This window comes from Taudactylus pleione, unplaced genomic scaffold, assembly GCF_031769625.1.
Source record: "Taudactylus pleione unplaced genomic scaffold, aTauple2 ptg000451l, whole genome shotgun sequence".
Lineage (NCBI taxonomy): Eukaryota > Metazoa > Chordata > Amphibia > Anura > Myobatrachidae > Taudactylus > Taudactylus pleione.
This window is the reverse complement of record NW_028284853.1, coordinates 8,559,823-8,573,050: the sequence shown is the minus strand read 5'-3', so window position 1 is coordinate 8,573,050 and position 13,228 is coordinate 8,559,823. Positions and strand designations below refer to the sequence as shown.

General features: G+C 43.8%; 1 protein-coding gene across 2 annotated transcripts in view; it reads left to right on the top strand.

Moving 5' to 3' along the window:
* CACNG3 (calcium voltage-gated channel auxiliary subunit gamma 3) overlaps positions 1 to 10,372 on the top strand; it is a 163,625-nt gene extending 153,253 nt beyond the window's left edge. For both annotated transcript variants that reach the window (XM_088448106.1, XM_088448107.1), the window contains exons 3-4: positions 6,760 to 6,900; positions 8,404 to 10,372. In XM_088448106.1, the coding sequence (XP_088304232.1) occupies positions 6,760 to 6,900; positions 8,404 to 8,921 (659 nt within the window). In that variant the 3' untranslated portion in view covers positions 8,922 to 10,372. The remainder of the gene's footprint in view (positions 1 to 6,759; positions 6,901 to 8,403) is intronic.
* The last annotated feature ends 2,856 nt before the right edge of the window (positions 10,373 to 13,228 follow it).

The following is a 13,228-nucleotide window of genomic DNA, read 5'->3' as shown; positions in this document are numbered from 1 at the left end:
TGCAAAAGCGGTAGTGGGCATCTCTATGCCGGTGAGCAGTTGCAGACATTAGCATATTTTTGCAGCAGAACGGCGTGCATAATCGCAGATGCGATGTCAATAGCAATCAGTACTGAATCATCTGGAATGTATAACTGTCACGGAAGGTAAAACATGCATATAAGAATAACGTGAAAATCGGTATCTGTGTTACTAGTTGAGTGCGTGCTCCCAAACCTCCTCACCAGACTTATTGACGCCCCTGCAATGACCAATAGACATACACTTGGGGACACTTTGGGGCATATTTGATGATGATGATGCAGTCACACCTCCCCCTCCGCGCTTTGATCCCAATCATGCATCACACCTCTTGGCACGCCCCCCACTGTGCCGATTGTCGGCAAGTATGAATTTGCTCCAGAGACCAACCATGTTGCTAAGCAAGAAGGGCAAATGCTATTTTGTTTTGTTTTTTTGCATGCAAAGAAAATACTGATTCCTATTTTAAAAATACCGGGCAGCTTTGTTCTTGCATTGAAATTTATAATTAATCTAGGACACACCCAGGGGCGTCTTAAGAGAGGAGGAGGCCCGTGTGCATTCCCCGTCCAGGGCCCCTTCCTCTCTCCCAGGTGGCCGGCAGCCGACTGGCTTAGCTGGCCGGCCACCGCAGCATCAGTAAACACTGAGCACTAGAGTGTGTCCAGAGTCTACTGCGAAGATCGCCTGGCAAATGGCGTGGCCGCCATTTTCACAATAATTTCCTCACTGCACATGCGCAAAACACTGGGAAAATCTCCATGGTACCCATTTTCCGGCGTTTCCTGCAGCGCTGAGGCACCCGACGCGGGACCTCGAAGAGGTAAGTTTTAGATAATATGGGTGCAGGGCCCCGCATGCACCTCACACCCCGCACCCATTGTATATACTCCCCCGGACACTCCTTTCTATAAAACTTTCTGCACATTTTATATCTGTCCTCCTATAGTATAGAGCACAGGTCCTCATGACTCAAAACAGTGCATGTTTTCTAGGTCTCCTCACAGAATCACAAGGGAAATAATCAGCTCCACCTGAGGATCTTTTAAAATGTGTCAAATGAATAGGTGAATAATGAATACACCTGTGCACCTGCTGGGTGACCTGCAAAACGTGACCTGTGTGGGGTCCTGAGGATCAAGTTTGAGAACCACTGGTATAGAGCACAAGTTCTCAATCTCGGTCCTCAGGACCCCAAACAGTGCATGTTTTCCAGGTCTTCTCCCAGAATCACAAATGAAATAATTAGTTCCATCTGTGAATCTTTTAAAATGTGCCAGTGAGTAATGAGTACACCTGTGCAGCTGCTAGGTGACCTGGAAAACGTGAACTGTGTGGGGTCCTGAGGACTGAGTTTGAGAACCACTGGTATAGAGCAACTTGGTTTTACCAAGGTGCAAACTGCTCTTTTTTTGTGCACTTACTCTTAGCTCTGAATAAGGGTGAATGTTTAATTTAGAATTTGGGTGTACAGAAAGGCCAGTTTGCAGCTTGTCTATAATTTAGGTTATTGGGGTCTTCTACCCAGAAAGCTACTGTAGGCTTCAGTAAAGCATAACCCCAGCTTTTCCCCTCAAGCTCCTTGGCATTTTCCTAATTAAATTGTAGAAGGAGATGATCCATCGAGTCTGCCTGTGTGACATTCACAAATAACAGCAGTAATCTCCATTCTGAAAACATTGTGATTTTCCAGATAAGAGATTCCATGGACAAAGGGTATATTTTTAACATAGTAGTGGGGATGTCACACATTATATAGTCAAATCAATATTTCAGAGTATTGCTATTGAGCTGCCTGCCTTTAAATAATACCAAGCACACAAACAGCTAGCTCCAATGCTCAGTCACTCAACAGTCAATAATCAGTGACATCCGTGTCAATGCAGCTTGCCCGTCGCCAGACAATCCTGTCCGCTCGGCTGAGGTGCCCCGAGCAAGCTGGATGATTGGAACAAGATACTTGCTGGGATTCTGTATTAATGAAGATTCTCTGTAACAAGTTTCTTGCAATCTGAAAGCCGCTGGCGTTTCTAAGGCTGGCTGTATAGCTTTTTATTTATTGAAAGACAGACGTCTATTTTTCTTTGTGCCTTTTTGTACCCTGGAAACTTTGAATCTGTTCCCTTGCATCAGAGTTAGGATAGAAGTAGTTTCAATTACGTGAATGTTAGAATACAAAAACCTTGTAGAACAGGCTGCCTGCTAGGAAAACCAGGGAGACCAGGCTGCCTGCTGGGAAAACCAGGGAGACCAGGCTGCTTATCAGTACGACTTTCATAGCTGGGAAATGTTATTCAAGGGGACAAGGTACTTAGAAGGAGATTTATCAAACCTTCTAAACAGTACAAGTGAAGAAGCATGCTTGCCAAATCTCCCGGAGGGTCTGGAAGAGTCCCGAAATGAAGGGGGGCTCTACCAACCTCCTGACAGTGTTGTCCAATCTCCCTGGGTGGCCCACTTACCAACTGAAGTGGGCGGCTGGGACTTTGGGTGACGTGATTTGCATTGAATTGCATCATCCTAGCCTCGTTGCTAAATAGCGGTTTTGAGGAGTTGGGGTGGGGACACGATGAAGTGTAGCACCGCTCCACACTGTAAAATGCCTCAACTTGCAGCTTTAAATATGCCATGCTCTCTGCCCATTGGAGTGAATTGCCACATCCAGGATGCGCCCAGAGGGGATTTAATAAAAGTCGGTAAGTTTATGAAGAATTTGCTCATAGCAACCAATAAGATTCTACCTAACATTTTATAAAATGTACTAGTTAAATATTAGCTAGAAGCTAATTGGACATATCTCCCCCTTAACCACTCCTGTGCTGGGGATCCGGTGCATGGGCGGTCTACTGACCACTCATGCCTCTCCTAATACTTTTTGTGATGTGTAGCCCAAACGCTATAGCGCGTTACGCCATCTTTAGAATATTTGTGGGTATCCCCGAAAATGGGTGTTTTTCGGGGAATAAGCCACAAATATTTAGTAATAAATAGACCCCTTGATCTGTTACAGAATTTCAGTGATGTTGAAACAGGGAGGAAAAAACTCCTTTCTGACCCCGCTGACCATGGCACTTAGTGTACAGTATTACTCCGTTGTGGTAAGCTGTACTGCTCTTGTTAAAACATTGATTTTATGTTGTTGTAGATAAGGCTTTATTTCTATTCACTCTTCTAACCTGCTGTGACAGTTGTATTAAGTTATATTGTTGTTTTCAAGATGTTTTTTTTTCCATTGTGTGTTCTCGCTGCTGACAGTAAGGAAATAAACTCCCACTTATGACAACAAGCCTTCAGAATCTGCCTTCCTGTTATGTGTTGTGGTAGAAGTAGGCTTTTTGCTTTCCATAGCCAAAACAGCAGAACAATCTTATAGCTACATTGCCATGATAATTCCTGGACCTCAGAGATCTCCCCAAGAGTCCTACAGGCAACCCTTAGTAAACCCAGAGAGAGTAGGTCCAAAAAAATTAAATAGATATCAGGAATGGCCATTCCAAGTAGGTCCAAATAGTCGTCTCAAGAGTGAAACAACCCTTTGAGGTCCAAGCTGGCCAGAAGGAGGGACTATTCTTCTTGCTGGGGATTGACCACTGGCTTTACAGATTGTTGAACTTTCAACCGGTTGGACAAACCTGCCTGGTCTCAACTTCAGATACATTTTAGACTGCACCTCTGGAAAGATAGAGAAGGGGGAAGACAAAGACTGGATGCATCTTGGTCCTCAGCCTCTCAGAAATGACTGCAGCTGTTGCAGCTGAACCCTTTCAGGTACTGCAGAGCCATCAAGAACTCAAGGGAGGGGCTTTGTGCTAGGGGTGCATGGTCATGTGGCCCCAAGAAAGGCTCAGTTCTGGGTATTGGTACTTAGTACCACTCTCCCACTCCATCTGCCACACCTGGGAATTATTTTTGATGATGATTGGAGCAGTTTATAGGACATCTTCTTATTCTGAGGCAGTGAGCATAGTGCCACATTCAGGTGTCTTTTCCTTAACAGATTCTGCAGACACCTGTCCTTCCTGTTTTAATCTAGCAGACAAGGGATCCGAGAGGTGTCCCTTATCCAATTTGGATCCAGAAAAATATCAGAAATTTGTTGTAATGAAAATTGGTTAAAAATTCTCAACTATATTGGACTCTGAAGAAACCTGTAGGAGAGTTGTAAAACATCTATACTTTATTTCCAAAATCAAACTGTATGAAAAAGTTCAGTGTGTAAGGTTAATTGAGGCAAAGTATAAGTACCATTAAGATCAGGGGGAAGTAGATGAATCTCCATGATCCCCTAAAGACTTCCCCATGTGGGAAAAAAAATAATTCAGTCGCCTAAATTAAGCTTCAGCAGTTCCCAGGTCAAAGGGACCCCCAGTCTTGTGTTAAGGGGTCTGAAGATCATTGGAGGCCTGGGTCTCAGGTTATTGCCCAAATGCCTGTTATAATTCATTACTGGGATTCTGTCATCATCCCGGTTTGTGTTGCACATTACAGAGAATCAGCCCTAATTCTGAACATTGGTTCTAATCAAACAAACCCTTTCTTAACCTCCAATAAAAACATTAAACAGTTCAACTCATCTATATTACATTAACTCCTTCGCCCTCATAATAAAACCCACATAGTTTACCCCTTATACTTATTAACCTTCTTGAACTGTGACAATTCCATAACCACCCCCTCCCCAGCACCACTTATCTGTTGCTGATCTTTTCACCTTTCATGCTGTTGCCACTTGCAGACTCGGGAAGCAGGTCCCGCCCTGCTGGTGAGAAGGTGGAACCACAGGCGAGGAGGTGGAGGGCCTCAGCAGAACTGAATTGTCCTCCTCTTGACTTGTGGGAGGTGCAAGCTGCACCTATGCTTATTCACTCCACAGCCCATGCAGTTCATCATGATGCTCAGCGTCAGAGTCAGGAGAGAGTCAGGGGCGGGTGAAGTCTAAATAGATGGGGGAGAGGGCGAGCATTGCAGCAGAGGAAGTAGTAGGGTCTGGATGGCTGTGCCGCGCTTATTACAGCACATGGCATGTCAGTCATGTAACTGTCAGTGCTGTGGCCAGTCTGTTCCAAACCAGGAAGCAGTGGCACAATGCAGGGCTTGCGGCGGCTATGCCTGGTATATATTATGCAAATATTATGTAGATGAACGATGTCTCTTTCAGATAAATTCCTTATTTTTGTTGTGGGCAAACCCAGAGACTGCTATATAATGCAGAAAATATTATGGTGGCCAGCACGCAATGCAGAGAATGTCAGTGGCTGCCAAATAATGCAGAGAGCATTGCAGTGACCACCATACAATACAGAGAACTTCACAGTGACCACCATATAATACAGCGAACATAACCATGACACACTGATAAAGCGGAGAGCCTCCATTGGCTCTTACCTGTCTGGTCCCTGTGGAGCTCCAGTGTACAGGAAAGGAATAACAAAACAAGCTAGGCTGGAGAGGAAGGGTTGGGGACTCAGGATGAGGGGGCGAGTAATCGTGAAGGCATAGGAGTGAGAAGAAGAATAGATCTGTTGTAATGCTCTGGCCGACAGCCAATGCTTGTTTCCACTATAACTGTGAAAACTATACGTGCAGGATCCACCAGTTATAGTGAAATCAGCCCAAAAGCTGTTCAATGTAGGAGTAACAGAGTGGTCAAACACCCACCACAGGGGCAAACACAGGATTTTTCCAGGGGGGTTTACACACACATATATACACACATATACATATATGTACACACATACTTTGTGCTGCACTTTATAAGTGAGACCCTGCTGGTTTCTAATTTTTGTTTTTTAAGAAAAAATTGTAAGTATAAAATGTATATGTACATTGTTTCTCACCTATATAAGCATAACTATAATATAATGGCTCTGAGACTTGAGGCCGATTTCAATTATCCTCGAAGTGAGAATTAGCTGCGTTGCTGTGCCTGGGGCTATTTAATTGAAGCCTGTGAGAAACCCGGAGGCTGCACTTACCACAGATTTTTGTTCACCTCCTTCTGAGGCTCAAACAGAAATCTGCATTACGTAGGGCTTTCTGCACTTACCATGGCTTGCGCAAACACGTAAAAGTCCGAGGCTACAACCCTTTTCCTTGTGTTGTAAAATAACGAGGCTAATTAAATCTGGCCCTTGATTGGACTAGCTAATTCATCATTTGAATCAATGTATAGGGTTACTTTCATTTTACACGGTTAACTTTTTGGTGGAATTCTAAAAAAAAATGCATTTTTATATTACAACTTAAATAAAAGTATTTTTTGAAGGACACTAATTAAATGCTACATTTGAAAAGAAAAACTACTACAACATTTTTAAAAAAAGTGAATTCCTGTTGCGTTGCTTTGCAAATAAGCCACAATACTTCCGCTCACTGAGGTACAAACCTTCAATGATTAAGGAGTTAAGTGAAGCATCTCTCACTGATTGGAAACGAGGTTCTGTAATGCAGCGGTTCCCAAACACTTTTCTGTTTCCTCCCCTATTCTCATTACACCTACCCCAACTCAGTCCCCACTCTGGAAACGTACTCGCACAGGACCCAGCCGTCATTTAATTCGTCACTGCGCATGAAGCTAAACCCCGTCACAGGCACTATGGTTGCAAAAATTTAGCTGTTTGTGCAGTTTTATTAATATTTTTGGAATCTCTCTATTATGTTTTCTATTGTGTGTTTCACTTTACACCATATTAGTCCTTACTAGGTTATTTGATATCATCCTGTATCTCTCTCATTCAGGTGCTGTTCGAGCTTCCAGCATCTTTCCAATTCTCAGTGTGGGACTTCTATTCTTCGGAGGTCTCTGTGTTGCCGCCAGCGAGTTTTACAAAAATAAGCACAATGTTATCCTCAGCGCCGGCATCTTCTTTGTCTCCGCCGGTGAGTATGCTCTCCAGGTCAGCAGTAAGTCTTTGTCCTAGTTTATAGTGCATGTTGCAGACCTCCCAACATTTGAAAAAGAAAATATTAGGAACTGCCCCTAGCCATGCCCAAAATCTATCTACTTCCTGGGGCCAGCCCTCATTCCTAGAGGTCACCTCAGCTGTCCCCGCCCAGTCCCATTATACTTCCCCCTTGTTCCCGGTGTTCATCTCCGTGTGCAGGTATGTCCCATTGCTTCGGTTAGAGCATGCAGAGGGGAACCCGGCTCCCACTGTGTGCGACCTGCACTCTAGCTGTGACTTGTATGTGTGTGCAAAAGGTGATGATGTCATTTTTATCACCCTTCAGTTCTATGTAATAGACTGGCCCAGAGCCGTAACTAGACTTTTTGGTGCCCTGTGCCAGAAAGAGCATTGGCGCTCATTTTTCAAATGCACCCAAAAAAGGGGAGTGGCCTCTTGGTAAAGGGTCAGGGAAGAGATAGGGAAGGACAGAAGATGCTGGGGATGAAATAAGAGGAAGCTACAAGTGAGAATGATAATAAACAGAAATATGACAGGCCAAAACAGCGCCCCCTGACCTGTGGTGCCCTGTGCGATGGCAACGGCCGCACTACCCTAGCTACTGCCCTGGACTGGCCTAGTCACACTAATTATTTGTGCAGTCATATGCCTATGGCCTTTATTCCACATTCCTTCATCCACTCATTTTACTGGGAAATGAGTAACACGATTTACAATAAAACAACCTCTATGCTGTCCTAGATACAGACCATTTTGAAATATACAGTAAATACAGTCCTTAAGTATCTAATGCAGCTCTAAGGTATGACAACTGAGACAATTGCCTTTAGCTGGCCACACATAGCACAATAATCGTGCAAACCAGCCATCTAAATGACTGGTTTGAACGAATATCGTTCAGTGTATGGTACAGAACGATGATCGTTCACAGCCTGAGAATAGCTGAAAACTAGTCTGGATCGTTCAGTTTGGTTTTCAAACTCATCTGATCCTTGCGACCATCGTTCAGCCAGCTTTCAGGCTTTGGATGGAGATCTCCTTCCATATGTAGTGTGTAGTGTATGGAGGTGTTCCAACTATCAGGCAGCCGGCTCCTTCCCTGTCCCTGTCGGCTGATCTGCTGCACAATCCTGTTGAAGGCTCCATTTAGACTATCAATGGGCGAAAAGGTTTTGGTCCACATGACAAAAATTGCTATGTTATTTTGTTCAATTATGTTGAGGCACCTATTACAGTATACAGTCTATTGCTTTGTGTGTGGGGGTCGCCCGATATGTTGGCCGTCAGATCGTAGATCAATTTGCTGGATACACATCGTACCATGTGTACCCAGCTTTGGGTGACAAATTCATATATATTGGTTTGGATTGTTGCATATAGATTGCTTTCCTAACATTATGCGTCTGAGTTTATTTGAACCATTGAAGCAATTTTGTAGAATAAGAAACAGCTCTTTAATGACTCATCTGTATTCCAGGGCTGAGCAACATCATTGGAATAATTGTCTACATCTCTGCCAATGCCGGTGATCCCGGTCAGAGTGACTCGAAGAAGAGTAACTATTCGTATGGATGGTCCTTTTATTTTGGGGCTCTGTCATTTATTATTGCAGAGATGGTTGGCGTACTAGCTGTGCATATGTTTATCGAAAAACATCGGCAAATAAGAGCAAAGTCCCACTCTGATCTGTTCAAGAAGTCTGCCTTTTCCCGAATACCGAGCTATCGGTATCGATTCCGCCGGCGTTCCAGTTCCCGTTCTACTGAGCCACGCTCTAGAGACCCTTCTCCTGTTGGCAAAAGCTTCAACCCCATTCCAACTAGTGACATCTCACTCTACACTTTAACAGCCCGCGACCCCACCAAGATGACTGTTGGTTCCTTACTAAATTCTGAAAGGGAACATAACTTTCTCCAGGTTCACAACTCTATCCCCAAAGACTACAAGGAGTCCCTACACAACAATCCTTCCAACAGGCGCACTACACCTGTCTGAGGCCAGTGATTACGGGAAACAAGGCCTGAAGGAATAGTAAATATAGAGAGGATCTCAAGTGGTCACAAATGGTCTTCTTTTCCATCACACATTTCAGTAGAATCACAAAGTACGAAGAGGCAGGATTTAAAAATTGTGCAAAACGTGTCACTTCCTGTTGGGAACGTTACTTCCTGTTTGGAACATTAGATCTTGTATGGAATGTTACAATGCCAGAATCAAAGCAAGAATTTGTACTATTCTATCCCATAATCCCAGACAAAAATTTGGAAGACTGCATATGCTAATTAAGTGCTTGTGTTTTAGGATGAAATAGAAAACGTTTTAAGTATCTATAGGTCTCTTTTGAAGGTGCCGTATACATATAATAGGAAATGTCCTTTTAATGCAAGGGAAGATAGTCTGTTAACTAATTATGATTCAGGTGTGCAATTTAACTATCATCCAATCTGAAAGCAATGTAAAACATACCTGTGCATAATATAAGACCAATTTATGCCAAAACAACCAAATGGATAAGCATGGATAAATATAATAGAGTGACATCACCAAATATTTCCATTTAGTTTATCCCAAATTTCTTGAAATAGGACTATAGAATATCCAAATGATTTTATAGCCAAACTTAATTAATGAATTAAATAAATTAATTAGTGAATAACACTACACGAGAGAGTGCATAGCAATTGTAATAATACATTATGCACCTTAGAAATAAGCACAATAATCCAAAACTCTCATATGTTGCACTATCAATATTTCATAATTCCATTTATTTTCTTGAAACTGAAAAAAAATAATAAGACAAACTGTGTGTGCTCAGAATTTTAATGCTAGATGAGTTGCCAAGCCTGTCTGAGCGGGTTTTAAAGTGCTGTTTTGACAAGTGTGGGGGCTGGTGACAAGTACACTGTAACTCGTGAAGACTTTCTGAGGCCAATCAGAGAACTCAAAACTTTTCTGTAGAAGTCTCCAGGTAGAAGTTTGGATTGAATAACAGGATCGGCACCATCAGATGATGACTGTCTACTGTCGACTTTGTCGGCACCATCAGATGATGGACTGTACTTGTTCCTCTGTCATCAGCTGCAAGTTTAGAAAAACAAAACAAAAAGTTATTGCAATTAAACAAATTACATGTATACGAATTCTAAGACATTAAGTTACTTAGAAATAAATGAGCAAAATGGCTACTTTTTGACTGTCCCCTAATTGTAAATGAGTTTGGGGTAGAAAAAAACCCCTCAAAACATCCATTTAAAACCAACGTGCTCTGGTAATTCACACGATGCTCATCTGGCATTTACAAAGCGTGACAGATCTCCGGTGGACGTTGAACACTAACCTCCCTGAGGGAATTCTTGGTTTACTTGTTACTCAGTAAAGGTGTGGGTGCTCCAAGATAACATTCCAATATTTTTGGGTTATATTACCAATTATAATAAATAATAGCAAACATTTTTGGTCTGGTTCCTTTTAGGTACTGTGCAATAAACAAGTGTTACATTTTGTGCAGCAATTTTTAGGCTATCAACTAGGAACTAGTGAAATAACTGAGGTATGAGGCAAAATGTGCCTTATGCCTCAGTGCTGTCACTTGTTCCTTATGTATTCCTGTGAACATTGCTTCCACCCACAAAATGATTACGTCAACAGCCAACAAATATACTTCTCTGCGATACACAGGGGGGAAGTCAAGTAGCTCTGATAATTTATCGGCGGTGAAAATAAGTGGTGGCCTCTGGCTTTGTCACCCAGGGTTATTCCATTTCAGCAGATTTTTCTCGCCCAATAAATTATTCTGCTATCGGTTGATAACACAAATGGGGAATTCAGTTAGCCCCGATAACTTTTCAGGGGCGAAAAATTTGACTTTTCCCCACAGAAAAATTATCTGTTTTCGAGCGAATACACAGAGGACCTCATTCAGAGGCGGTCGGAGGATGCAAGCGGTCGCTCAGAAACTGGGCGGCCGCTTGCATCCTGACCGCCCGCCTCTGTTTTGGTCATTAGGCTGTGGGTTTACAGTTACACCCACAGCTCTAACGACCGCTCGGGTGATGGTCGCGATGGTCTTACGTCGTAAGCTCGGGGCTTACGACGAGACCCTAGGGTAGGGTCTCACTTGTCGTAAGCCCCGGAGAGCTTCTGGCTCTGTCAGAGCCGGAAGCTCTCCACTGACATCACTTGTGATGTCAGTGGGGCCTCCCCCAAACGGTAGGTGTTCCCATGGGAACGCCTCCGTTTGGGCTGCCACCCCCCCGGCCCGCCTTCCAAACGGGGCGAGCTGTCAATCAACATCGACAGCTCGCCCCCTTTGGAAAGAGACCCGCTATGACCAGCGCTGTCGGTCGTAGCGGGTCTCACGCATGCGCACGAGGGAGCCGGCTCCCGCATGCGCACTGGCCAAACATCGAGGCCAAACGTCGTAGACCGTACGTCCGCCTCTGAATAAGGTCCAGAATAAGTTCACTGGCCTATGTGTTTTCGCGGACGGCTTCCCAAAAACAGGCTAATTATAAGGGATTTTTTTTCAGAGCCTGCTGAGGTAATTTAATTGAATTCCCCCCATAGAATCTGGGCAAAGTTCCTGGACCTATGTTTTAAACCACTGATTGCACCCAATAATAACAGGCTAACTATCACATATATCTTTTCAGGTATGCTCAGACCGGAAAGCAAAGATCAGTGCTGCGGGCTGACTCCGGGACTAATTGGATAGCTCCAGGGGATCAATTAGCCTGCAGTAAATTAATGCAGTATGCAAAATATACTAGGGTGATTCTCTGTGTGACACATGTACATACATTTAAGCAACTGATCTGTTTCTATACCACAATTTACATTTTTTTTGGTGCCTACTTTGTTGGTTGGTAGAGAATATACACAAGAAAAAAATTCACTATAGTAATCCGTTCCTTCTGGAATTTTTAAAACTCTGTGTGATGCCCGGGACTCAGAGAGCATCTAACCATTCACCTCACTCATTTTAAATGATTACATGTGGACCGGTCCTTTGTACAATCTCAGTGTTGACTTATTAGGTAGGATATCATGGACATACAAAGGACTCAGGACCTCATTCAGAGTCGGTCGTTGCGGCCACTCGGTCGTACGCCACCGATGTTCACTAAACTGCGCATACGTAAAATTTGCAATGCGCATGCGCAAACTAGCTATTATGATCAGAAATTGCTCTCTCCTTGAACACAGCAAGGTCGTTAGTTTGAGTGACAGGATGAGGCGTTTGTGGGTGGTAACAGGGGAAGGTGCTTGTGAACGGGGGAGTGGAGATCCGAACGCAGGTGTGCCTGACTATGCAAACGGCGTTTTATGGGAGTGCATAATTAACTAAGTAGTGTCATGGCACACTGACTAGATTGTAGTGCTTAAGAGAGGGTATGGTCAACCTTAAGCTCTACAAGCAGCTCCGATGGTTCCCGATGGTCTCGATTAATCCTTATATGCCCGGAGATGACGTGTAATGTGAACAAGAAGGGGGCGTATTTTTAGTCTTACGGCCGCATCCTCCCCTCGCTCGTCCAGCTAACGATCCCATCTTAACGACGCAACTTGCGAGCGCTTCATTTGCATATCCGGCCCCTTTTACCTTACGACCATGAGACCGCAACGACCGACTCTGAATGAAGCCCACAGTTTCCTCACATACGGTATTGGTTGACATTCACAGAAACCCTTGTTTTAGACAATACATGAAGAATTGGCTTTATTTGGATATCTGAAGCTCTCTCCAGCTAAAGAAGGAAAATGACATAGTTCAGACACCACACCAAGATCTTAGAGCAGAGCAGACGATGAGCTTCCAGCATGCTCATGATGTGTGACTTAGTATACAGTCAGATATTTGTAGAAGTTTAAATGCTTTTTAAAACTTTGGTAAGAATCAATGTGAGGGTACTTTCAGCTGCAGGTCATCTCTAAAACACTTGTCTTACAGGGAAGGCCATGAGGATGACTAGATCAGACCAACGTTTCTGAATCCATCTGTAGCAGCAGGAGAATCCTCTACACGCCAGCGACACATAGCGTTTATAACTTTACCAAGTAATGTACTTCTACCTGTTACCAGGGCCGTAGCTAGGGCAATGCGGCTGGTGCCATCGCACAGGGCACCACAGGGCAGTTGGCGCTGTTTAGGCCTGTCAAATTTCTGTTTATTATCATTATCTCCTGGCCTCCCCTATCTCTTCCCTGGCCCTTCCCCATGAGACCATGGCCCTTTTTTGGGTGCATTATGTCACTTTGAAAAATGAGGGGGGTGCCAATGCTCTTTCTGGCACAGGGCA